The following is a 27,870-nucleotide window of genomic DNA, read 5'->3' on the forward strand; positions in this document are numbered from 1 at the left end:
CACAAGCACGAGCGCGAGCGTACTCTGCTCGTGGCTCTCCTTTATTGCGTATTAGCACACTCACGAGCCGGACGACTCCAGCATTACTACGACGCCTCAAGCGGCGCGCACACCTTATATCCCTTGCAGATACGATGACCACTCCGACCACTCCCACACCACCACGCCCTTCCCCGTAGGCCCGCAGACTCCACCAAAGGTGCGCCCGCACGGTTGGGAGGCCCGCATGGTTGGGCAGCCCGCATGGTTGGGCAGCCCGCACGGTTGGGAGGCCCGCATGGTTGGGCAGCCCGCATGGTTGGGCAGCCCGCACGGTTGGGAGGCCCGCGAGCCCGCATGGTTGGGCAGCCCGCATGGTTGGGCAGCCCGCACGGTTGGGAGGCCCGCGAGCCCGCATGGTTGGGCAGCCCACACGGTTGGGAGGCCCGCGAGCTCGCATGGTTGGGCAGCCCGCACGGTTGGGCAGCCCGCATGGTTGGGCAGCCCGCACGGTTGGGCAGCCCGCATGGTTGGGCAGCCCGCATGGTTGGGCAGCCCGCATGGTTGGGCAGCCCGCACGGTTGGGAGGCCCGCGAGCCGGCATGGTTGGGCAGCCCACACGGTTGGGAGGCCCGCGAGCCGGCATGGTTGGGAGGACGCGAGCCCGCACGGTTGGGAGGACGCGAGCCCGCACGGTTGGGCAGCCCGCACGGTTGGGCAGCCCGCACGGTTGGGCAGCCCGCACGGTTGGGAGGCCCGCGAGCCGGCATGGTTGGGAGGACGCGAGCCCGCATGGTTGGGAGGACGCGAGCCCGCACGGTTGGGAGGACGCGAGCCCGCACGGTTGGGCAGCCCGCACGGTTGGGCAGCCCGCACGGTTGGGCAGCCCGCACGGTTGGGCAGCCCGCACGGTTGGGAGGCCCGCACGGTTGGGAGGCCCGCACGGTTGGGAGGCCCGCACGGTTGGGAGGCCCGCACGGTTGGGGGGCCCGCACGGTTGGGGGGCCCGCACGGTTGGGGGGGCCGCGAGCCCGCACGGTTGGGAGGCCCGCACGGTTGGGGGGCCCGCGAGCCCGCACGGTTGGGAGGCCCGCACGGTTGGGGGGCCCGCGAGCCCGCACGGTTGGGAGGCCCGCACGGTTGGGGGGCCCGCGAGCCCGCACGGTTGGGAGGCCCGCACGGTTGGGGGGCCCGCGAGCCCGCACGGTTGGGAGGCCCGCACGGTTGGGGGGCCCGCGAGCCCGCACGGTTGGGAGGCCCGCACGGTTGGGGGGCCCGCGAGCCCGCACGGTTGGGCGGCCCGCACGGTTGGGGGGCCCGCGAGCCCGCACGGATGGGAGGCCCGCGAGCCCGCACGGTTGGGAGATCGACAGGGACACAGAGATTCCACTTTCTACTCAAATTTACGAAAACAATGAATAAATACTTCGTGTTTCCCAAACGTTGAAATCTCGGCCTTTACAAAAAAACCCGGACAAATGCCTTTCCAAACGTGACGGATTTCCGAACCATAAAGACAAAGTTCAATAATAACGGATTTACGATTCCACACGGAAAACGGCACAGCGGGCTTGAACAACACAAGGTGACAGTTTCATGATGAAACGTAATGAAAGTGAAGAGAACACTCGGACAGGATGTCCGGCTTACTTAGAGATAGTTCGAGTCCTTTCGTTTCGGAACCTCCAGCCACCGCCATAATCACCTGACCCGCCCCAACTACGTGTGATTAATTCTCGCGATACTTGTTTGAGGAAGTTACTCGTCGTGTCTTGTCTGATCTGTCTAAGATGTGTAATCACCCGTCGAATAGCAAATAATTACTGAAATATCCAATCGAGCTGGGTTTGCTTTGATATTGCTATTAAAATGATGTTAGCTTCGAATTCAACAGATTTATCAGGAGAAATAAAATAAAGCCTCAACCGAGCAAACGATATATTTCTATACTCCTTAATTAAAACTCTAGTTATCGATACCAGGACACAGTTAACAGACAGAATAAATTTAACATTCCAGTTTTTGAATTAAAAAGTATATAATTATGAACAAAAATAATGACCGTCAACAATTGTAATTAAGCACAGGAGTGCTTTTTCGGTCGGCACGAACGTTCCTCGAATCTATATATACCACTATTTTTTAGCTCTATCTATTTATCCACACTTTTTTTTGTTGCTCTATTTAAAAATTTGATGCACACTATTTTTGGACCATGTTCGAGATGTTGTGCTTCACATGAGTATGTGCACGCTCTATCCGTACCTCACTGGACACCTTCAACCGTTTGTGGGTCTTCAAAAACGAATAGAGGGGTTTCAGTAACTCTGATACAGTTTCAGGCGCCATTTTGGTTGACAAGGGAAACAGCACCGAACAAGGCCAGAGATATAGCTTAGTAACCTTCCATTGCAGGAAGTTGGAATAACGAGATAAACATGATGGCTCACAGTATTCCCCATGCCGGTGCACGACATATTACACACGTATCATGGAACAGCAACACAAGCGTTGTTACAACCCCAATGACCCCAGTGACGTTACATCACAGTTTGATTCGTTGATTTTCAACTCGATTAATACACCTGGTCAACGTAACAAGGCTGACACGACAATTCATGCTCGTCTATGCAACAGGACAGGTGTTCGTTATCTTAAACCGAAGGTGGACACAGGTGCCAAGGAAACACCTCACCACGCATGTTTTCCGAAATGCTGGATTCAAATGATTAATCCTGACAAATCTCACACTCTCACTATGTCTCTCCAAAAGGACCATTTGGACCCGCCCCCCCCCCCATCTGGTTTCTCAACAATCCTCTTGAAGAAGTCCTTTCTTTCAAGCTTCTGGGTCTCACAATCTGCCATGATCTTTCCTGGGAAAACCACATTTCCAACCTGGCCTCCAAAGCCAGTCATCGACTGGAAATCCTCCGTCCTGCAAAGTCCTTCCTCAGCCCACCTGAGCTCCTGACCACATACAAAGCTTTTGTCCGCAGCCTGATGGGGGTACTGCTCTCACCTCTGGGCTGGTGCTCCTGCCTCCCACCTTTCTCGGCTTTACACTGTGGAAACCAAGGCATTTCGGATAATTGGTATCTCCCGTGATGAGGCTGAGTCTTTGGGCCTCTCACTCTCTCACCGCAAGCAGGTCGGTGATCTTTCTGTCTTCTACCATCTCCTCTCCAGTCTCACGCCTCCCCCCCCCCCACTCTGTCCCCACCATATTTCCGCAGGGTGCTTAAAGTCCCTCAACAACCCCTTCTTGGTAAAGCTATCAAAATCACGAATCACTGTTCACCTTCCATCTTTCATTCCTCTTTTTCCCCGACTTTGGAATAAACTCCCTCACTCCGTTCAATCCCATACTTCCTTCCAGCCCTTCAAATCAGCTGTTCACAACCACCTCTTATCATCCCCCATCCATATCCTCAATCTTTTCTACCCCCGCGAATCCATCCCAAACCCACCTCCTTCAAATTCCCTGCTTTCCTTCCTGAAAGTCCCTGTGATATCCATCTTGTATACCCTGTGTCCCCCACCCCATCCCTCTCCCTTCCACAAATCTCCTAATGTCTCTGTCCCCCACTGCTTGTCCTTCCCACTCCCGCCCCTCTTGTCTCATGCCCCCCTTTGCTGTGTGTTGTGTGTTAGCTCTCACACGAGCCTCGACAAGGGATACAAAAATAAAAACAAACAAAAAAACCCCCAACATTGGCTCTCTTCAAGCAGCAGAGAGCGTTTTAACTGAGTACAATGGAACCCACGTCAAGTGTTTCAGCACTGCAGACATTGCCTGCAGTTACACGAGACCACGGTGGACCAGCACATGTTTCTTTGTTGTGGAGGTCAGTGGTACTGCGGTTCTTGGCCTTCCATCATGTGAGAATCTTCACATTGTTAAGTTGCATTGTTCAGTGAACAGTAACCAACCACTGGTTCACAACAGCGTGAAAGAACTCATGGATACATAAGCACAACAATTTGACCGCACCGGTGAATTTCATACAACGCACAGGCTTGTTGTGGACCAAAATCTCCCACCACAGGTAGATCCACCACGAAGAACAAATATTTCTCTTAAGGACAAAATTTAATCAGAACTTGATGAGATGGTTCTACAGGGAGTCATATGGTGTATCAAGGAACCAACTGACTGGGTCAGCTCTCTCATACACAAGAAAAAGATGGCAATATTCGGATTTGTTTGGACCCAAAGCATCTCAATCGAGTCCCGATTCGTCCATATCACAAAATACTCACAACGGAAGAGCTCAATCACAAATTTGCAGGAGCGAAAGCCATATATTCTTACGATTCTGGAAGCCATTTGCACACAGACAGACAGCAGTCCCCATAGCTCAGTTATCTCGATAAGTATGTGTTTATAGTTGGGCCCCACCCCCATGTCTAACGGGAATTACATGTGTGCACTGCGAAGTTTCTTTCTAGTTAGTTGTTTTTACAACAAACCCCCTTCACCTCTCCGCACCATCGACTCCATTGCCCACGGGTTTTTGGCTGAAGGCGTGGGCGGAGCCTCCAACGCCTCAGATCGAGGCTCCGCTCCGAGGAAGGGCATGGAGCATTTCCAACAGCCAATGGGCAAAGGGCGAGCAGGGCCGAGACGCCCCGACCAATGAGGTGAGGCCACTGATCACCCGCCAACCCCTCGTCGCATCAGGAGGCGAGTGAGAGGGGAAGAAATCCCTCGGACCAGGCAAGAGGAGAGATGTTGTCAGGACCAGTGTAAGGGAGTCATCGTTGCGATTGGCTTGGTCTTGGTGGCTTTTCGTCTGCGGTCCTTCGTGGTGGCTCATCATGATCGTGGAGGCTGAGCAGCCAGGGTCGTGGACCCGTGGATTTCGGAACGTGGGTTCGAGTCCCACCATGGTGGTTGAAGTACGGTCTGACCACACGAGGCAGAGAGGTACCCAACAAGGCCCTGTTCCCCAGCCCGCCTTTCCCTCCTGGGCTGAGGGACCGAATGAAGACCCCACGGGGTCCATTTCTTTTGGGTGTGTGTGTGTATATCTGTGTCTGTGTCTGTTTCTGTGTCTGTGTGTGTCCGTGAGCCCCGTCTCTAAGTAGAAATTAAGTGCTTTTGTTAATTGTACATTGCTTTTATTTGGATAACTCTGCTCTCTGTGCTCCCCTGCCCCCTGATAAATAAACCCCCAATTGTTCAATGTACCAGCTCGTTGTCTATCACTTTCTTTCATTGACCCAGCACGGTGCGTAATGAGAATTAGAGAGGCCATGTGCCATAAGTTGTCATTGGGACCGGCGCGGTTCTGGTAACTCCCGCTCGGTACACCGGACCCGAGTCAGTACATGCAACTCGGTTCGGACAGAGTCAGCCGAGGGTGTGGTTTCCCCGGTAGCTAGACGGCATGAGTACTTAGGTAAATTGGAATTAGACAAGTGGACCCTACATCATGCCGTCCAAATATTGGCGACCTTTCAGTGACCCGTGACCTTTCAGAGTTGTCCGGGAGTCACGACCTAAATTCCAGGTGTGCAGTGGGAGACGGCTCCACTGCTCCACCTGGTGGTCGTTTATCGCCGCCGAACCCCGGCCCGCAACAATATTACTAAAACTCTCAACTTTTATATATATATATATATATATATATATATATATATATATATATATATATATATATATATATATATATATATATATATATATATATATATATATATATATATATATATATATATATATATATATATATATATATATATATATATATATATATATATATATATACATATATATATATATATATATATATATATATATATATATATATATATATATATATATATATATACTCCCGAAATACAGCCGACACGAGAGAGCAAACATTTTAGGGCAACCTTACTCACCATCACATGCGGTGTGCAGTTATCAAGCTTCATTAAAATCGGGAAACGAAAGAATTATAAAAAAAATCAATTCCCAATTCAGTCAAGTACTCTTCGGGAGAATTTGATCAATGGAAACAACCTCCGCGGTACAGTTCGCTGGAGCTATCTTTTTTTTTTTTTCTTGAAATGATTTTTTCATCAACCGCTGTCACAACGGGAACCCAACGGGTTCACAGGTCATCTCGTACTTCTTAAAACTTGATGTCAAGTCAGGGCACTGGTCTGTAAGACTCTGGAGATAGCCAACAACTTCTTACGTTTCAGACCCCAGTGGGCCGGTATTATTTCCAACGATTGCCTTTTGGACTATGTGTAAGCCAGGATATTTTCCAGAAGGAAATGGACCATATTCTCCAGGATTGTAAAGGTACAGTTGGTATAGCAGATAACATCGCTGTCTCTGGCGCCAAGGAGGAGCATGACCGGCACCTCGAGCTGATGGAAACAGCACGACGAGGTCTCGTTTTCTATTCAAACAAATGCTACATCAAGAAGACCAGCCTCACCTTCTTCTGCAAAACCTATGGTAGACAAGGAATATGGCCTGACCCGCAGAAGGTTCAAGATCTGAGGGCGATTACAAATCCCGAGAACAAAGCAGAGCTTCAACATTTCAATGGCTTCATGACATATTTATTCATAGTGCTGTGATAGCTCGCTGACTTCACGAAGGACACCGTGGGATATTTAATGTCCACCAACTAATGCCAGCAGACGGGACGTCAGTTTAACGTCCACCAACGAATAACAGCAGATGGGATACCAGTTTAAAGTTCATCCAACTAATACCGACAAATGGGATGCCAGTTCAATGTCCAACAATTAATACCGGCAGATGGGATGCCAGTTAAATGTCCACCAATTAATACCAGCAGATGGGATGCCAGTTCATTGTCCAGCAATTAATACCGGCAGATGGAGCGCCAGTTCAATGTCCACCAATTAATACCAGCAGATGGGACGCCAGTTAAATGTCCACCAATTAATACCAGCAGATGGGATGCCAGTTAAATGTCCACCAATTAATACCAGCAGATGGGATGCCAGTTCATTGTCCAGCAATTAATACCGGCAGATGGGACGCCAGTTCAATGTCCACCAATTAATACCGGCAGATGGAGCGCCAGTTCAATGTCCACCAATTAATACCGGCAGATGGGATGCCAGTTCAATGTCCAGCAATTAATACCAGCATATGGAGCGCCAGTTCAATGTCCACCAATTAATACCGGCAGATGGAGCGCCAGTTCAATGTCCACCAATTAATACCGGCAGATGGAGCGCCAGTTCAATGTCCACCAATTAATACCGGCAGATGGGATGCCAGTTCAATCTCCACCAATTAATACCAGCAGATCAGATGCCAGTTCAATGTCCACCAATTAATACCGGCAGATGGAGCGTCAGTTCAATGTCCACCAATTACTACCAGCAGATGGAGCGCCAGTTCAATGTCCACCAATTAATACCGGCAGATGGAGCGCCAGTTCAATGTCCACCAATTAATACCGGCAGATGGGACACTAGTTCAATGTCCACCAATTAATACCGGCAGATGGGACACTAGTTCAATGTCCACCAATTAATACCGGCAGATGGAGCGCCAGTTCAATGTCCACCAACTAATACTGGCAGACGGGACGCCGTTAAACGTCACCAACTAATGTTGGCAGATGGGATGCCAGTTTAATATCCATCCGAGGGACGGCACACACATTGATGAATCACCTGCCTGTGAAACACCGGGACGACAGTTTATAGCTGGGCCGGGAATCGAACCTCAGGCTAGACAACGTAGAGGAGAATGCCGCGTACCTCTCATCAAGGCCATCTTGCCCGCCCAAGCATGCGCATACAGGTCTGGTTGTGAGTTTGGATCACCTCTGCTCTGATCTTGTTTTATAGACCTGTTCAAATTTTCCAAGATGCCCATTTGAGTCAGCAATCCCTATCAATGACTGTTTGTAACTGGAGTTGTTCTTCCTTAGCATATATTGTTTTGAATGACATGCCGAATGAGGTGGAACAACTCGTCAATGAAAATTTAGAGCTGGTCATTTTTGCATGGTGCCCATCTGTGACCATGATAACTCTCCAAGTCTCCACAAAAGATCATTAATGACATCGTGGGATCATTAATGTCCAGTAGCGATCACTGCTGGAAGATGAGTCATCTGGCTCAATGTCCGTCAGATGTACGACACAAAAATGCGAAACACGAGGATGGCAGTTTCTCGCTGGGTCAAGTTGCGAACACAGGTGAGACAATTCATAGGTGAGTGTGCATACATTCGGGCCTGGGAACCTCGGCTATCCTAGCAACTGCAGTGCAGTAAATATTCTTACAAACTCCCAGCAAAAAAAGCATTTTCCTCAATCTTTACATCTTTCACATCTTCAATTTCTGACTTTGAGAAGAGAGAAGAGTCTTCGATCTACGAGGCTAGTAACCACTGTACATCTTGCTCACTCGACTAAAATAAGAATGCCAAGATCCTCCAAAACCCCAGGAAACTTCATTATAATTAACTAGCAGGGACCTGTGGAGCATCCGTGCAATGTAAAATTTAACTTCAAGTCCTCAACTCTTCCCCCTCCCCAACACAAACTCCAAATCATCAACCATTGCCCCCAAACCCCACGTCCTCACTCCACTCCCCACTCCAAGCCTCCAAACCTCCTTCCTACAATGGCACAACCACTCCTCCACCTAAAGTCCTCACCCCCTCTTCCCAAGCCTTGACCTCCCCCTCCCAACTCTGTCCCATCTCCCCCCTCCCACCCCCAACTCTGTCCTCCACTCATCCCGCTCATAAAAGCAAACAGGTATTCCCATATCGAAACAGTGGAATATTTAACGCTTTCCCCTCCCCTAGCATGTCATCACCGACTTTACAGAAACCCTTCTCGATCACCTGTCCAACTCACAATCCCGTGAGTTATGTGGAAACCCCATGGAATTGCAACATCAACGACCCAAAACCAATTATCTTCATCCATGAGGACCATACTCTGTACAGAGCGTTGGTGCTACCAAAGCAGTCTCCTGGGCTATTGGGCACAATCCTGGATGGGTCGCCACTGCGGCACAGGAGACTCAAATGGCTCAATAATCCCAGCAAGCTGGTACTCATTTTTGCCGACCTCGGAAGGATGACAAGCAGAGTCAACCCCAGCTGATATTAATTCAACAGCTGAGCAGGATTTGAACTCAGGATCCTGGGATCCCAAGCCCACCACCCAAACCATTAAGCCAGCAGCAGGCATATCTTCATCCTGATGCACAGAAACACATCATTAAAAGTAAATAATGATGGATGTTTTCTTTCACAATGTCGCAGGATTTGCAGAAGTGTTCGGACAAGGACGTGGGTTTTAGGGTCCCCGGTCAAGTCATTGAAGAGAAAATAGTCAGAAATAATAGGAAGGGCCTGCTGCATAACCTCTGCTTGAGAGAATGCCACATCGTTATTTGTGTGGTGTATAGGCAACAGAGCACTGCCTCGATCGCTTAGGCCGATTTTCACAAAGCCTGTGAGGTCAATCAGGTCAAATCCTTTTAACTGCTGCTTTGGTAGTTTTACACTGAAAGAAAAACTTATAGGGAGGGCACGGTGATTGTGAATATGAAGATGTCTTTGGCTTTGCATGGCAGTGAGCACCAACATGGCGGCCATATGATATTTCAAGTTGAAATTGTCGGAGTCAAATTGTCCAACTGATCGGTGGAATGGAATGTTACACACAGACGGACAGAGGAACAAGCAGATTATTATATCGACAGAAGATTGTGTTGTTGTGCTTCTCATTGGCCATCTTCATGAAGGACAAGAATCACTACAAGCTTAAGTCCTTCATTCACAGCTTGATGGAGTACTGCTCTCTCCTCTGAGCTGGCGTCTGTCTGAGCTCCCCTCAGCTTGATGTCGTGGAAACCAAGGACTTCATGATCATTGTAATCTGCTGCGATGAAGCTGAGTCGATGGGCCTATCACATTCACAACACAGACAGGTTGCTGGTCTCTCTGTCCTCGACCACCTCCATTACGGTGTTGTTCCCTTTGCCCTTCCCCTTGCTCCCCTCCCCCCCCCACCACCACCACCAATGTTTCTGCAGAGTGCACACAGTCCACCAGCAACCCTGTTCTGGTGAAACTACTCAAATCCAGAATCACTGCTCACCTCCACTCATTCCTTCCTCTTTTTTTCCCACCTGTGGAACCAATTTCCTCAGTCCCTTTAACCTTCCACCAGGGCTTCAAGATAGATGTTCACCGCCATCGCAGATCATCCCCCATCCAAAAGTATGATCTTTTCTACCTCCATTAACACTGTTTCCCTCTTTCCAAGTTAGCAGTTTTCCTTCCACTTCTGTGATGGAGAGTTTGCTTCTGTATCCACCATATTCACCCTGTGTCCTCATCTTGCCCCCATTCTTCCCCACGCTCTTTATCCCTCAAATTCTCCCTCTACCCTGCTGTTGGTGTGTCCTCCCTATATATTTATTGTTCTTTTTATTCTGTTCCATCCTGATCTATTTTATGTTATCACTCTATCCTGATCCAGACTCCACACTGTACAAAAAAAAAAAACCCAGTGGTACATCCACGAATAGAGTGGAGTTTATAAGATACTCAACCCCAACTCTTCCCTTGTTTTCTTTTCCATAATGATCAGAGGTACATGCATATATCTACCCTCCATCACCTGTGTCTTACATGAGCTTACATCATCTATCTATAATTCCAGCAATCTGTGTGTCTGTCTGTCTGCGACTGCCGTTTCTCGACGACCGCCAGTCCGACCTCATTGAAACTTGCCAGGAATATTGTCGGGGACCCGCGGATGTGCCTTTTCGAGGTTTGATATCGATCGGACGAGCGGTTCCCAAGTTACGGCCATTTTACTGCTTTTTCAGTGTTGAAAAGTTGTATATATGACAGCTGAAGGTATCATTCCACCTTCTCACCTTATCATGCCAATTTTTTCCCAATTTATTAATAACTGGACGACCACCGGTCCGATCGGATTGAAACTTGCCAGGAATATTGCCGGGGACCCGCGGATGTGGCTTTTCGAGGTTTTATATCGATCGGAAGAGCGGTTCCCAAGTTATGGCCACTTATCTGTCGACCAATGACAGGACACGTTGCTATGACAACACGAATGACGTCACAATTAATGTTTATTTATTTATTAAAAATTTTTTTGCACGATTGACGGTCCGATCTGATTGAAACTTGCCAGGAATATTGCTGGGGACCCGTGGATGTGCCTTTTCAAGGTTTGATATTAATCGGATAAGCAGTTCCCAAGTTACGGCCATTTATCTGTGGACCAATGACAAGACACGGTGCTATGACATCACGAATGACGTCACAATTAATGTTTATTTATGTATTTATTATTATTTTTTTGCACGATTGACGGTCCGATCTGATTGAAACTTGCCAGGAATATTGCTGGGGACCCGCGGATGTGCCTTTTCGAGGTTTGATATTAATCGGACGAGCAGTTTCCAAGTTTTGGCCATTTATCTGTTGACCAATATCTGCGAGAGAGGGGACGGGAGAGGCGAGAGAGAGGGGCGAGAGAGGAGGGGGAGAGAGGAAGGGCAAGACTAGGGGGGGAGAGGGGGAGAGAGAGAGAGCGAGAGAGGGGGATGGGAGTGGGGGTGTGAGGGGGTGTGAGAGGGGGTGGGGGTGGGGGCGAGAGAGAGGGGCGAGGGAGAAGGGCAAGAGAGAGGGGCGAGGGAGAAGGGCAAGAGAGAGGGGCGAGGGAGAAGGGCAAGAGAGAGGGGCGAGGGAGAAGGGCAAGAGAGAGGGGCGAGAGAGGAGGGGGAGAGAGGAGGGGGAGAGAGGAGGGGCGAGAGAGGAGGGGCGAGAGAGGAGGGGAGAGAGAGGGGGAGAGAGAGGGGGAGAGAGAGGAGGAATAGAGGAGGGGTGAGACTAGGGGTGAGAGAGGGGGAGAGAGAGGTGGCGTCACAATTCAAGAGAGGGGAAGAGAGGAGGGGTGAGAGGGGGGTGAGAGTGGGGGCGAGAGAGGAGGGGAGAGAGAGGAGGGGCGAGATGAGGGGGGAGCGAGAGAGCAGGGGTGTCACAATTCTTCTTCATTTGATATGACGTCACAATTGACGCTGGAGACCTGAATATGTTTCCCAGGTGTTTCCCAAGTTATGGCCATTTATGATAAGGTTGGTCCGATCTAATTGAAATCATGCCCCAATCCAGTCATCGTTTACGCCCCTACGGGCCCGAACTAGTATAATCAAAAAGCAAAAGGGCACAATCTACAACAGGTTCACCCATTCTTTCCCTTTTTTCTTCAACGTATATGTCGATCTCATAATCACGTCGACTTGGAAACAAACTGCCCATTTATCTCCTCCATGAGCTTTTGTAATTGCATTGCATTGAAAAAGGTGAGACCTGTGACCCAACTTTGTGTGCGAACGTAAACAGAGGCAAACATTGATCAGAGCACTGGAGCGAAGTACAGAGCAGCATTTTATTAGTCTTTGACATTAACCTCCGCCGGTGGAAGAACACTTTTGAAGCGATAACCACAGCGGAAACTGAATTCCTTTTCAATCGAACTTGCGGCAGGTTTGGTGGGTTATCATCTGATCCGTAACGGGGTCTACAGGAGATGTCGGTTCATTGTTCAGTTACCTCTGCTGAGATAATTCAAAGGTAATTCCAATTTTTTCTCATTCGATAAAGTTCAGCGTTGTATGTGCACTAAATCAAGAGCACTCATTCATCATATGGAGACACATATAACCCCAAAGAACTGGGTGTAAATAGTAACTACAACAAATTCAAGATGGAGGGCTTGCGCGTGGCTGCGTTTGTGTCGGCTTCTCCTCGTGACGACTTTCCGCATTCATTATGAATTTCTCGGTCACCGAAGGAAAACTCCGTTGTCCTGAAAGCAGAAAGGAAAAGTAGTTCATGATCAATTTGATGGCATTTGGTTTGCATCTCATTTCTATCAAGTCTTCTGGCATTTCAAGGATTAAGCTGACAAGCTGCCTTAAATTGTGGTTATCACGATGTCATGGTCATTTTATTACCGCCTTCAGGAGGACCCCTACCAAATTGAGCTACTCATCGATGCTCGAGTGGCTCTTCATGCCACGGCTTCGGCTCTTGAGGCGTATCTTGCATAGAGCCGACTCAGCCAGGCCAGCCCTCTCCTCCGCCTCGTCCAACTCATGGATGGTTTTACGGTACTTGCTCAGGTTGAATGTTGCTTCTTCTTCCTGCAATATCACATGTATATGTGCGTTGATTTGTGAGTGCAATAGTTTTAATAACTAGAAATGCCCATGGGGAGGAGGTGGGGTGAGGGGGGATTTAAGTTGGAGGTAGCCATCCCAACTTGGTAGCTTGCTGAAAATGTGCAATTTTATTTTACACGACGTTTCCCCTTTTTGTACGATCCTCTTTCATTATACGACTCATTACTACGACATAGATAGATGCATCTAAAAGATTAAATGTTTTATTTTTAAAAGTTTCTTCAACCATTTCATCGGAGTGCTTGCTTGAGTGGTGAAGGCACTTGGCGAGCACTCTTCAAGTTTCGATGGCGATACGGCAGCTCGGTTCTCCGTGAGGGCATTTCCGGAGTTAGGAAGGCAAAATAAATTAGATGATTACAATGAGTAAAAGTGTTTTCAGTCGTTACAAAGCAATGAATCACCATATCACGGCAGGACAGCTGAGAGGTACGCACGCTCGCTCAAAGCTGGCTAGTCTGGATTCAAATCCTGACCCAGCTAAAAACCATCATGCCGGTGCTTCACAGGCAGGGCGATTCATCAATGTGTGTGTTGTCACTTGGATGGATGGTAAACAGTGTCCCATATGATGGAATCCCCCTTCTCCTCCCCTCTCCCCCCCACCTCCTCACTCCTCTCTCTCACCCCCCCTCTCTCCCTCTCCTCTATCCCCCTCTTGTTCCTCACCCAACTCTCCCCTCTCTCCCTCTTTCACCCATCTCACCCTCCCTCACCATTCTCCCTACTCCCCCACCCCTTCACCTCTGTTGAGGGGACTGTTAAAGCCTGATTTAGTTTTGAATTTAAAACTGCTTCCCAATCATGGAGCATGTACGAATCAGATTCAGAGTAAGCCGACCGGAGGGATGCAAAGGTCGCTGCATGTGTGAGCACGCATGCATGCATGCCTTTGCCAGGTAGATAAGAGTGGGTTTTTTAATGCTGCAGCCCGGTTTTATATAGAACACGGCAGTTAAAGAGAGGATGTTGCTGTTTGGGCATGTTTTATCGCCCTTCCATTCCCCGCCCCTCATGCTGCCTTTCCTTCCCTTCCCCTCGTACTGCTTTCCATTCCCCTCCTGCTGCCTTTCTTTATGCTTACCTCTCCCAAACCCCCTCCCCTCTCCACCCCTATGGACATCTCCTGGCGGTTTCCGCGTGCTGTATTCATGTGCTGTTTTAACGTAATCCATTTTGTTCAATCCTGTACTACCCCTCCCACCCACCCCCGCCCCACCTCTTCTCCACAAGTTCCACGACCAAACGCAAGTCACGAACCACTCCCCTCAGGCTTACCTCCTCCCAAACCCCCTACCAACTTCCTCCCCTCCTTCTCGCTTCCACCCACCCCCTCCCAAAGTATATAGCGATGTCTGGTGAAGCGTCACTCTTACCCACCCCCTACCCCCATTCCTCGTTCCTATACCCTCCCCCTCCCTCCTCCCTCTCTCTCCCCTCCCTCTCTCCTCCCTCCTCCTCTCTCCCTCTATCTCTCCCTTCCCTCCTCCCTTTCTCTCTCTCTCCCTTCCCTCCTCCCTTTCCCTCTCTCCCCTCCCTCCTTCCTCCCCTCCCTCCTCCCTCCCCTCTCTCCCTCCCTCCCTCCTCCCTCCCCTCCCTCTCTCCTCCCTCCCCTCCCTCTCTCCTCCCTCCTCCTCCTCTCTCCCTCTATCTCTCCCTTCCCTCCTCCCTTTCTCTCTCTCTCCCTTCCCTCCTCCCTTTCTCTCTCTCTCCCTTCCCTCCTCCCTTCCCTCCTCCCTTTCCCTCTCTCTCCCTTTCCCTCTCTCCCCCTTCCCTCCTCCATTTCCCTCTCTCCCCTCCCTCCTCCCTCCTCCCTCCCCTCCCTCTCTCCTCCCTCCCCTCCCTCTCTCCTCCCTCCCCTCTCTCCTCCCTCCCTCCCTCTCTCCTCCCTCCCCTCCCTCTCTCCTCCCTCCTCCTCTCTCCCTCTATCTCTCCCTTCCCTCCTCCCTTTCTCTCTCTCTCCCTTCCCTCCTCCCTTCCCCTCTCTCTCCCTTCCCTCCTCCCTTTCCCTCTCTCCCCTCCCTCCTCCCTTTCTCTCTTCCCCCTCTCTCTTCCCCCTTCCTCCTCTCCCCTCATATAATAATGGAGCATATTGCAGTTCTCGTTGAGACATCTTGAAATTTCTACCGGTGTTACCTCCGCCACTGAAGGTGGACGGAGGTTATGTTTTCACCCTTGTCTGTAAGTCTGTCTGCGAGTAGGATATCTTAAAAAGGTATGGACGGATTTAGACGAAACTTGGTGGACAGGATGGGTGTGTGACAGAGACGAATCAATTCGATTTTGATGAAGATCTGGATCTGGATGTGATTCTTCACTTTTGAGAGATGGGGCCAAAAATGATATACAGCACGATATCTCAAAAAGTTGTGGATGGATTCGGATTAAACTTGGTGGACACATTGGGTGTGTGAGAAGGAAGAATTGATTCAATTTTGGTGAAGATCGGAATCTGGATCCGATCATTTATGAAGTGATTCTTCACCATTGGATGAGTTGGGTAGTTGACAAGAACAAGCCTATTAGATTTTGGTTTAGGTCTGGATCCAGATCCGGCCTATCGGTAGGATACAAAACGTAAACTGTTCAACCTGGCGGAGGTATGTGCTCTACCGAGTGCCGTTCCAGTTATTGATATGTTCATTGATTTTATTTACCTTTTACATCTTTATATGAAATGTTAAATGTGACATTAAGTAGCAGAATCCACAACTTCAGTGAATTTCATCGTAATTTCTGTTGAGATAGCAATGTTATATCCAACAATTCCCAAACGTCACGTGCAATTAACAGCCAATCGCCGACCCCCACAATGACAAGACATGGTAGGGCTTCACCAAAAATTACTGGGGAATTCACTCGAGTAGCATTTGCTGCTCGACGGTTCCGTATGGAATAGAGGATTCAAATTATCATTTTTGTAAATTAACAGATTTAGCAATTCTCAGTTTTTCAAAATTTAAGGTTTTCTTGGTAAACACAAGGAAATACAAGTAGTGGGGCAACTTAACTAAACTTAGCATAACAATTGTGCATTTTGCGAGGAAAGCACCAAATTTGGCACACGAGTAGCCTATCATATTATGAACAGATTTGGATATTGGGCCATCTCAAATTCAGCCGCTGATGGCTGTGGCAGCCATTTTCCACTACCATCAAAAATTTTGAGATGGCCCAATATCCAAATCTGTTCATTATATGATAAGCTACTCGTGTGCCAAATTAGGTGCTTTCCTCGCAAAATGCACAATTGTTATGCTAAGTTTCCCCACTAAAGGAATAGTGAGGTAGGTGACAGAGGGTAAAACAGCAACGAACGGACAGATGGGACAACAGTTGAACACAAGGAAATGAATGAAGAGAAAAAGAGGAGATATAAGTGGAAGAAACTGTAACCTGCAAGGAAGAGGGTTGGGTATGGCTTATGGGGGTGGAAAGGATCGTGGGGAGGGATGGTGGATGACGCAAGATGGTGGTGCGCCATCTGCTACAAGTCCTGGGGGAAGAGTGCAATTGAACGGTCTCCAAGAGGTGGTTGCAGAAACATGTAAAATGAGGAACAAAAGAGCAGAGGTGTGGGAAAGCCTGGATTTTGGGTGTTTAACCAAGAGAGGGTTATTGGAAAAACATGCATTTCACAGAGAAACTGAGGGGGGGGGGGTGTCAGTGGGCTGAGAGAGAGAGCAGAGGGAGCAACACTGAGGGAGAAGCCACAGACAACAGAGAGGCCACCGACGAATCTGCAATGAGATAGAAACGTCAAGCATTTCCATCCATAAAACAATGCCACAAACCGAAATATAGGAACAATTAAGAACTTCCACTGACCACAGAGTCAAGCTGTTGTTTGTAGACTTTGATTTTGCTTTGGAGTTTCTGGACAAGGTCTTGCATTCGCAGATGGCTCTTTGTGGCCTCATCATTTTGGAAGGAGATCTCTTTGACACGGCGCTCTTGTTTGCGTAGATTCTTCACCGTTTCCACGTGCCGCTTCTGTTCCGTGCTAAGCTCAGATTCCAATTCACGGATCTAGGTATGGGATCATCATTTGAGCAATTATTAGGAATGCATATAGTCCAGGAGCCCAGAAGGTTTATTTAAGTGAAAAGCGCCGGAACGTTTGACCTCATGGGCTGATGGGGTCATCCACCGACATCACAAAAATGCATTGCTGCCGGGTCTGACCCGTGCCTTCCCCCCGGAGATCACTCAATTAGTGACGCCATTACCGAAAAACCTAATTTCCTCAATATCTAGCAAACTACGCATGATGATATCACGAATAAGGTGTCCATACCTATGTTTTCATGGTCAATCATTACCCTGATGCTACGCATATTGCTAGAAAATGTATAGTTTACCACGTAAATGCATGGTTCATCCACTAAATTAGCGACGCCATTACCGAAACCTCACTATCTGAAAAACTGTGCGTGATAATATCACAAATAAGGTGTCCATACCGATATTTTTCTGGTCAATCATTACCCTGACACCTCGTCGACCGAGAATTAACAGGGTCCAACTACACTTTTTTAAAGTTTGAGAAAAATGAAATCAAAAATTCAAAGTTGATTTGCCGCTATCTCATAACATTTTATTTTCATATCGTGTGCTACATAACAGGTACATATAAAGTTTACATAAAATAATCTTACTTAGTTTCCTCTGTTGCCCTTCTACATGGACTTCTTCTAAATTTGAATGAAATGTCAGATAGACCCTGTTAATTCTCGGTCGACGACCTGTGTTATTACTGGGAAATGTGTAGTTTACCATGTAAATGTGTAGCCCACCCGCTCATTAAGCGACGCCATTACCGAACAACGTTATATGGAAAACTTGCAAATGTGCAGTTCACATAATTAACTTGATGTCCTCTTGGCATGACAAGTCTTCTCTATCACATTCGTCACTCTCATCACTGTCCTCACTCCAAGCATTATCTGACTCTTCCTCATCTACTGAATTATCTTCTACGCCATCCCCATCATCCTCATGTGGGCCTGTGAGGGACTCTGGAACTGAACTTCCTGGATCCCAGTCTGGTTCAAAGCAGTTTTGAGACAACTTCCATTCATAGTCTGTCAGACTCGCCCCACCAGTTTGATCTGCCTGATCAGCTCTCTTCCAGATTCTTGCCACATAGTGCGCCCTTTTCATATGATTACCAAGTGTCTTGGCACATGGGGGAAGAGAGGCACAGTTTATCTTCTTTATTCTGGCAAGGGGCTCCTTTTCGTCGCCACCACCCATTCGCATGAACGCCTTGTATCTGGCTTCATTAATGTCAGAGGTTTTGAAGCCTTACAGCACACAGACAAAGGATGTAACAGCTTGGACGTCTACCTCCTCAGCTGTTAGAGATCGCTGCATCACATGAGCTGCATCTGACTCCATCTGCTGGAAGGGCTTCACTTTGCCCTTTCTGTAGAAACACGATGTGAAATCACAACCAGTCGAGGCATGAAGGCCGATTAGTGATTCAGTGACACTAGTCTGTTTCTTCTCAAGAATGTCAGCTAGTTTAGTGACATCAATATACTTTCGGTGGTTGCCAGATCCATAGTCCATGATGATGTTGATCCCTTCCGACCTTCCAGAAAGCCCAAGCAGAATGATGAAGATGTCCGTATCAGTGGACCTTAACTAGAATGTTACCAGTGGAAATGTTGTTTGCGTGAAAGGCAACGAGTGTGTCAGCTTCTTCATGTCGACATTGGAGGTGATTCGGTTCCTCTATTTGCAGCACATCATCCTCGTTGTTCTTCATCTCCATACACACACCACCATGTGAAACATAGTGTTTTTCTTCCAAGAATTGAACCATATTGGAGCTTCTTTCATTCCTCCATTTCAAACCGGGAAAACTCTTCCTTGAATGGTCCACTTTTAAGTAACTCTGTGCCACTCTGTCGCTGAGCCTGGTCAGGTCCAGCAATGATGAATGATTGAGGAGTAGTTGAACGATGCAGGTTTCACTCAGTATCTTTGATTGATGGTGACTGGTACTTGTCGAGCACTAAATGGATTTGCTCCCCACGATACAAACATACTTTTGCCAAAAGATCCTTTGCTGGGGTTGCACATGTGGACTTGCTGTGCTGCAGCACTGTTTCATGGAGGATAATACCGCCATCAATCACTGCGGCTGTTATTGGGGGAACACTGTTGTCATCGAGAAACACTTCCTGTCTGCTTTCAAGTTTCTTTGTGAGAGATGCCTTGTCTGTCTTCAGGGCACATTTCTTTTCTCTTCTTTCTTTGCAAATTATACAAACAGGGGCATCATTTGCCATGATCTGTGAATAACAAAAAGGGACAGAGACCAATGCATTATTTGCCACATTGTAACAAAAGACAGAGATGGTATGACTCCAGTAGGAAACTTTCAGGGTGAACTCAACATTTTCAAGCACTAGAGTTGGCATTGTAATATTGTTGTGGGCCAGGGTTCGGTGGCGATAAACGACCACTAGGTGGAGCAGTAGAGCAGTCTCCCACCGCACACCCGGAATTTAGGTCGTGACTCTCGGACAACTCCAGAGGGTCACGGGTCCCTTAGCGGACCGTGGTCGCCAATATTTTGACGGCGTGGGGAAGGGTTAATTGCCTAATTTTAATATACCTAATTTTAATAGTACCCACGCAGTCTAGCTACTGGGGAAACCACACCCTCAGCCAACTCTGTCCGGACCGATTCGCAGGTACCGACTCGGATCCGGCGTAACCGAGCGGGAGTTACCAGAGCCGCGCCGGTCCCAATGAGAACTTACCGGCCCAAACGGCCTCACTAATTCTCAAGTCCGAACCATGTTGGGTCAATCAAAGAAAGGACAGAAATGAACTGGAACATTTAAACAATTATTTTATTTACAGAAATAAAAGAAAGGGACGAAGTGTAGACTTATTCACGACTATATGCAAGCAAATATTTACAATGATCATAAACACTTAAACACTTTTACTTATAGGACGGCGCCACATACAGACACACACTCAAAAGAAAAAAGGACCCAATTGGTCTTTAGTCGACCATCGCAGCCAAGGGGATAGTCAAGCTGGGGGTCAGAATTATGTTGGGGTACCTGACCGCGTTCGTGCGGCTTGACCCGTGACTGCACGTGTGGGACCCGTGGTCTGTGGGAGCTTGGATGATGCATAGCGGATCCAGGGTCGCTCGTTGTAGAAGGCCAGCGGAGATTCCAGGCTTGAGAGCTCCAGCAATGATGACAGCGCACCCAAACTGCCTTCCAAGAACTGCTTGGGTCCGCCCTTTCTAGGCGGGGTTATGGCCGAGCCGGGAAAACCCCACCCCCTCTACGCGTATCTGTACTCCTCTTGCTGGAGAAACAACGATTTTGCCTCGTGGTGTTAGAATGCAGACCAATTCGAGGAAGTCGAATCAAGCACGTGAGGACCTTGCCTCGTATGCTATGGCCGTGAGGCGAGGGCGCAAGCGCTGAAAGACACTGTGGCCGCAAGTGGAGGGGATCTGGAGATTTAAATAACCTAACTATAAAATAACTCACAGCACACACACGAAATTCCCATTAGGCATAGGGGATGGATTCTAACTGTACATATACTTATTGAAATAACTGAACTACGGGGACTCTGGCTGTTTGTTTGCACAAGGTTTCCAAATCCGTAACAATATTTCACCATAAAAACATCGGTATAGACACCTTATTTGTGATATTATCGTGCAGTGTTTTTCAGATATTAATGAAAATGGGTTTTTCCGCAATGGCGTTGCAAACTGGGTGGGTGAACTAAACATTTACATGGTATACTACACATTTTCTAGCAATAATGCGGGTGTCAGTGTAATGATTGACCATGAAAACATAGAGTGTAGACACCTTATTCATTATATTATCATGTATATTTTTCCAGATATTGAGCAAAATAGATTTATCGGTAATAGAGTCACTAATTGAGTGATTTCGGGGGGAAAGCCTCGGGTCACACCCGACAGCAATGCATTTTTGTGACGTCGGTGGATGACCCCATCAGCCCACGAGGTCAAACGTTCCGGCGCTTTTCACTTGAATAATCCTTCTGGGCTCCTGGACTAATATGCTGATGTTGATTTGCTTGTTGGACTTTTGTCTATTCTTACCCTCAGCTCAAGGTGTTGGATAACTTTTTTGCCGCCCTTCACGGCTGATCCTTCAGACTCTTCTATCTTGCCGGAAAGGTCACGCAGCTGCAACTCCAGGTTCCTCTTCATTCTTTCCAAATGGGCTGTGTGACTTTGCTCCTGTTTCAGATCCTCCGACAGACGCGCTGCCTGTTGAACGAACACCAATTTACTTCGTGAAACATGGCCTTTTGGCATCACCGTTTAATTCCTGCCATCGGCATCAACCGTGCTGTAAACATACATCAAACAAGGCCTTCTTTGCCCTCTCATCGGCGGAGCGGAATTCCACAATCATTTCCTCGTGCAAAGTTGTGATCTCAGTCAATTCGGTCTCCAGTTGGCGGCGACTGCTGAACAGGTGCTGGTTCTGTGGAGAGAGCAGATACAGTGCAGTTTGTAAATCAGCATATCTTGTCTGGTGAAAGAAAGTTGTGATCAACTTTGGGATAAAACGTGCTTTTTATTTGACATGCTTAGTAAAGTATGGTTGCTTCAGGGTATTTCTAGCTTGGTTTTATCTTCCAGTTATAATTATAATCAGCAACATTTCTTAACAAGAACTCTTGCTAACAAGACAGAGCATTGACCAATGCAGAGCTTCGCCTGGCTTTGTGGAATACAGTAGATCTGAAAAACCAGTATGGACTCACTGACTGTGTCAGACACAGACACAGACACAGACAGACAGACAGACACACGCTTTTTGTGTTCCTTTAGAAACGTGCCAGGCTAACAAGTAACCCAATAAATTCCCATATCCACATACTGTGTCTATAGAAAGTCAATTTCCAACGAAAATCTGTGGCATGACTTGACGATTGCTGTCCATCAACGCTCCCCACACAACTTGATGAGCTTGAACAGTTTTGTACATAAGAATGGACAAATACTGCCCAATCAAGGTGTGCAAAGTTGGTAGAGACCTATCCCAACACACTCATAGCTGTAATTGCTATCAAAGATGCTTCCACCAAGTGTATTAACTAGTGGGGGGGGGGGGGGGTGGACACTTAGCCAACCAAGATATTCCACAGTTTTGTATTTTTTATTTATTTTCTAAAATTTGTGGAATTTGTTTTTCATCTGGAAGTTGTGAGTTACGATGTGTATATAAAAGTGGAAAAAGTCTGATTTAATATAATTTAATTTCAGGCTATAAAGCAACAAAAGGTGAAAATTTCGAAAGGGGGTGTAGACTTTCTATAGACACTGTGTACGGGTATGAGGAAGAACAATTCGACAATGGGTTCCTATATATTGTAAAGATTAACTTGTCTCATGATAATTATTTATTTACTAGTCTGGGTACCTGGCGCTGCACAGGAAACAGTTATGTAGGGGTTCCAGCACATGTTGTGCATTTAAAACGTATGGAGTTATTGCCCTCATGTTGGTGAACTTTTCCCTTTGGGAGTTTCTGACTGTGTTGGACATTGAAAAGCTATGGAGTTATTGGCCTCATAGCGATTACCTTTTGCCTGTAGGCGAGCTGCAGCACTTCATGACCCCACATCCCAATATGCACTTTATAGCTGCCTTTGGTGGCCTCAAAATGGCCTTCAAGACAAATGTGTCATTGCCCAAAACCTTGCACAGATTCTGTAGTACCTACAACCAAAATCTGGGTCCTCTCAGTGCTACGGTTTGGCCGTGAAAGAATAACGTACAAATGCAAACACTTGAAATTATTCACAAGATATGTGAACTAGCAGGATACCCGCCTCAAACAAAACAGAGTTTAAAAAAAAGAGAAAAAGTATAGCCCTTGATAACAAAACACAGACGCACAGACAGACACAGGGTGAAGAGAGCACACAAATTATAATATGCAGGATTAATCATCCCAAAGTTGGACATAAATTAACATAAAAGGTACAAACTCAACTTGTGATTGAAATTAATTGTAAGAATGTTACGGGTACATGAACCAACTTTGTTGAGCTGTGCTTCGTGTCATCGGGAGTGCAATATTAAAGGTGGGACGCGTGTGGACTCACTGACACACACACACACACACACACACACACACACACACACACACACACACACACACACACACACACACACACACACACACACACACACACACACACACACACACACACACACACACACACACACACACACACACACACACAACCCTCTCCCATCCCTTCGGAAATGGGAGAGGCAACAGATAGCAAAATGGCCATCTTGCATACACATGAAGGAGGTTACGGGATGATGGGATGTGTGGGGCAGAAGAGGGGGATCAAAAATTCACCATTTTTCCAGAATATTTACATCGACCTAAATGCTTTAATCGTAAAGTTTCTAAATCTGATCATCAAATTTTTAATTTTTGCCTCCATATTTTTTCAAGATTTGATAATTTGTTAATTTTCATTTTTTTTTCCAAATTTGCTCTTTGTTTCACTTCAATTTTTTTTCTGTCTCTTTCCATGCCATGTTTACTCCATACCTGACTATCCAGCTCTGTGTAACGCTCCCGTAGCTCGATTGTTTCTTGTTCCAGAAGCTTCCGTGACCGTTCAGAGGCGTCTAGGCCAGCCCGAGACTCGTCCGTTTCACCGATGAGCAGCGCGATGCGACGCTCTGTAAGCACTGCCTGTTCTCGAAGCTCATCCCGCTCACGTTCACAGGAATCCAGGTTGGTTTGCAAATCCTGTCCCATGTTAAAAAAATGAAAATAATAAATAATATGGCTTTAAAGCACTCATCAACAATTGAAAAGCAATTCAGGATGTTTCCCAACCATAGATGGCATCATCCCACCAGCATCCTAAGTGTCTGATTTTTCTCATCTCCCTTGGGTTTCTTTTGAGAGGGGGGCGGCGAGGGGATATACAGTATTCAGTACACGAGATTTTGGATGGCTCTGATTTTTTCGGTTGCATTGTAATGGAGTAATTGAAGCCATGAAGAGTCAACCAGTGTGTGTGTGTGTGGACTATCATCACGTATTGAGCAAACTACACCTTATAGGGACAATTCTCCCACCGCCTCCACACCTTCCCTGAAGGTAAATCAGTGACCAGGCCTGTTTTTCCTGACAAGAACATATTTATAAGCTAATTATCCTGAGACTAACTGCTCTGTTTCAAAATTTCAAAAACTGCCTTTAGCCAACCTATACAGGATGAGTCAGAAGTCCCAAGACACTGTTTTAGCTTCTTTTTACAAGATTTGTTCACACCATGTATTCATTCTGTTTTCTTCTTTTTTTTCAGATAATACAAGTATTACATTCAAACAAGACGGCAGACACCAGTCAATTCACAGTGGAAGAGGGGCTGGTAGCAGTGATGTGGTACCACGAGAGGAGAAACGTAAACAAGACGATGAAACAGGTACAAGAAAACTTTCAGGAGCATTTTGGAAAACCAGCACCGCCAAAAATCAAATCTTCATCTTTGGGGGGGGGGGGGGAATGTATAAGCAGCTAAAACCGTGTCCTGGGACTTGTGACTGACCCTGTAGAATACCACTCAGCCAAAACTGTACTCAGCGATAGCTGAGTGTTGAGGATGATAGTCCGGAGGTAAGCATCATCATACAGGGCCTACTGTCCTCCTGGTTCACTCCTGTTTGTGCTGCTGCTCTCACCCATCACAATAATTGTTTCACTCAGTGTTATTGTGTTGGCTCGAGTGAGTCGAGTCACTTGTTTCACCTTGCAAGCAACCACTGTAAACGAGTGTTGGAGAATGTTAACGGCAGTTGGCAGAATCTGTATGTGATTTTATCTCAAGTCAACAGGTCGGTTCCAGAGATTTTTGGAGAATTGCTCACGGGACTCTCAACCGTTATCGATCATCGATTCCTGTCCTCTTCGATGGCCCTGAAGTGCTTACTTCTCCAATTGATGAAGTTAACCTCTTCGCTGAGCGTTTTGCTGCAAACTCACCACTTGAAGACACTGATCCCCAATGCCGCTTGCCCTTCCTGTGTTGACAACAGTTTTTCCACTATTATCTCACCCAGGAAAGTTGCTAAGATTATTCAAGGGCTAACAGCTCAAAAGCTACCGGACCTGACTGAACCTCTTTGAAGATGTGTTCACAAGAGACGTCTTCTGTTCTCTTAAAAATTGTACAGCTTGTGTCTGTCAACGTCTGTTTCCACGTACCTGGAAGTAGGCTTCTGCAGTCCCTCTTTTTAAAGCCTCCGATGAGAAATCAGATCCTTCTAACGATCAGCCTATTTGCCCTCTACCCATTATCAGCGAAGTGTTAGAATCCCTGATTTGTCATTTGCAAACTCACAACCTCCCAACGGATTCCTCGTATGGCTTTCAACATTCAAGGTCTACCGCTGATGTTCTAACAACCCTAATCACTGAACATGCGAATAGGGATTGGGATCATTGTGGAGAAGCCAGAGTTGTTGCTCTCAACATCTCAAATGCTTTTGACAACGCTTTGTACAGGGGCTCATCCATAAGCTAAAAACATATGGCATCTCTGGACAAGTGTTCGCTACAATTTTTGACTTCCTTGAAAATTGCCAAATCTCTGTGGTACATGAGGGACAGTCGTCCCCTGCCCATAATATTAATGCTGGTGTTTCTCAGGGTTCTGTGTTGCAACCTATTGTTCTTGTTATACATGAATGGTCTCTGCCTCATTGTGTTCTTTCACAGGGCTGACAGGATGGCACAGGGTTCACACACACTCACGTCTAAGCTGTCTATAACCTGAGTTCATCCTAACCCAGCTATAAACTGTCTTCTCGGTGTTTCACAGAGAAGGTGGTTCATCAGTGTGTGTGCCGTCTTCCGGATGGACGTTAAACTGGACGTTCTGGCTGCCAGCATTGGTCGGTACACATTAAAGATCCCATGATGTCCTTCGCAATGGGTAGGCGAGCTATCTCCAGCACCATGACCAAATTCCAAATCCCTGCCCGATTTACTGCTGGTAAAGGTAAGAGCAAACCACCCAGTATAACGTTTGCTCAGGAAGCTGCTTCGATGACACCGACGCTCTGTGATAGAGTATGGTGAATCAGAAAAGAAGATTATTTCACAGTTAACTCAACACTGGATATTCCCAACCAAGGAACCTTGTCTCCTCCATCCCATGTCCCGACCAGCACCACTCTCAACCAGGACCTATAGAGTATAATTAACTCGGGGAAAAGACTGGCTCGTTACTTTCAACCAAAAGAAGACTCACTTGCCTGTGTCCAGCCAAAGATCACCCTGTTTTCCAACCCAATCGATGGATTATTCACCTTTGCAGGAACTTACTGTTATCCATCTGCTTAGATTGGATGTCAGCTGAAACCTCAGGTGGGAAAATTACATCTCTGGTTTAGCTTAAAGAGTCTCTTAGCACCTTGGCAGCTTATTTCGTGCTTGGTGATACCTTCTTCCAGCTACCATGCTCTATCTGTACGAGGCCACCACACGACCTGTCATGAGTATCGTTACCATATTTGAGTTGGTGCTCCAGCCTGTCACCCATCGACGTGCTGACAATATGGTGGGACAGGAGTCGGCATCATCCTTAGAACCTTTCTCAATCGGCCACTCTGTTGCGTATTTGAGCCTTTTCGAGAGACATTTTCACAGAATGTGCTCTGAGGGTCTGTCACAGGTTGATGCACTTGAGCGTACTCTCAGTCACGCTACATGGTTGGCAGTTCGTTCCCATCCATATACTATCTGCAACACCCTTCAAGTTTCTATCCCAATAATGCATCACTTTGGAACTCTTCACCTGCATCCTGCTCCCCCCCTCAATCTTAACCTACTTCAGTTCAAGAGAAATGTAAATAGATTTATTCTTTCTGTTTAATACCTGTACTTTCCTTTGTGTAGCCCTCCCACCTTAAGTAGCCTTTAGGTTTGTGATGAGTGAAATTCCATTGAAAACAAACTTGACCCTCACCTTGACTTGCTGGTGCAGCCGTTTAACCTGCTTGCTATTGTCGGACGCCGAGCGGTTTGCGTGCTCCAACTGTATTTCCAGCTCCGTTGCCTCGGTCTCGTGCTTCTTCTTGAGCCGCATCGCCTCGGCACGTCCCTTTGCCTCGGCCTCCAGACTCGTCTGCAGGGACTCCAACATTCGCTGCATGTTTTTGCTTGAGGATCAAAGGTGGAGACATGATGCAAGAAGAGAGACGTCATTTACATCATCACTAATAGTCTGGGCCTGAGCAATTCGTGACATTTCCTTAATGCTAAACATCTTGCGTTAATAACTTCAAATCCAGCTTAAGGGTTTAACGCGAACCTTCGGTCAAAATCTTACCGAACACCATCAAACTCTTCTTCTTTTTCCTGAACTCGACGCTCAATCTCGGCCTTCACCTGAGTCAACTCCAGTTGTATTTTTACCACCTTCGATTCCTCTGTCTGCAGACATGAGCTTTGGTTAGCGAATCAAAGCGTTGCACTGGAGGCTTTTTGAGACCTGGTTTCAGGATAGAGTTCATACAATGCACATAAATACATGACTTTATGGAGTTGTCAAAACGTGTCCGTGTCGACAATTTTATT

At 47.1% G+C, this 27,870-nt stretch overlaps 2 protein-coding genes across 3 annotated transcripts in view; both read right to left on the reverse strand.

Annotated features, from left to right (window-relative positions):
- Window positions 1–1,780, reverse strand: part of LOC147009616 (ADP-ribosylation factor-binding protein GGA1-like) — a 35,790-nt gene extending 34,010 nt beyond the window's left edge. The window contains exon 1 of the mRNA XM_085862985.1: window positions 1,630–1,780. Within this exon, the coding sequence (XP_085719111.1) occupies window positions 1,630–1,678 (49 nt within the window). The 5' untranslated portion in view covers window positions 1,679–1,780. The remainder of the gene's footprint in view (window positions 1–1,629) is intronic.
- A 10,621-nt stretch (window positions 1,781–12,401) lies between these two features.
- LOC147009617 (myosin-16-like) overlaps window positions 12,402–27,870 on the reverse strand; it is a 68,595-nt gene continuing 53,126 nt past the window's right edge. For both annotated transcript variants that reach the window (XM_085861414.1, XM_085861415.1), the window contains 8 exons: window positions 27,623–27,726; window positions 27,260–27,452; window positions 23,827–24,030; window positions 21,607–21,732; window positions 21,342–21,512; window positions 17,045–17,245; window positions 13,010–13,177; window positions 12,402–12,840 (listed from right to left, as the gene is read on the reverse strand). In XM_085861414.1, coding sequence (XP_085717540.1) covers window positions 13,019–13,177; window positions 17,045–17,245; window positions 21,342–21,512; window positions 21,607–21,732; window positions 23,827–24,030; window positions 27,260–27,452; window positions 27,623–27,726 — 1,158 coding nt within the window. In that variant the 3' untranslated portion in view covers window positions 12,402–12,840; window positions 13,010–13,018. The remainder of the gene's footprint in view (window positions 12,841–13,009; window positions 13,178–17,044; window positions 17,246–21,341; window positions 21,513–21,606; window positions 21,733–23,826; window positions 24,031–27,259; window positions 27,453–27,622; window positions 27,727–27,870) is intronic.

Source organism: Eptatretus burgeri, chromosome 17 (genome assembly GCF_056783735.1).
Source record: "Eptatretus burgeri isolate ZD-2024b chromosome 17, Ebu_testis_v1, whole genome shotgun sequence".
Taxonomy (NCBI): domain Eukaryota; kingdom Metazoa; phylum Chordata; class Myxini; order Myxiniformes; family Myxinidae; genus Eptatretus; species Eptatretus burgeri.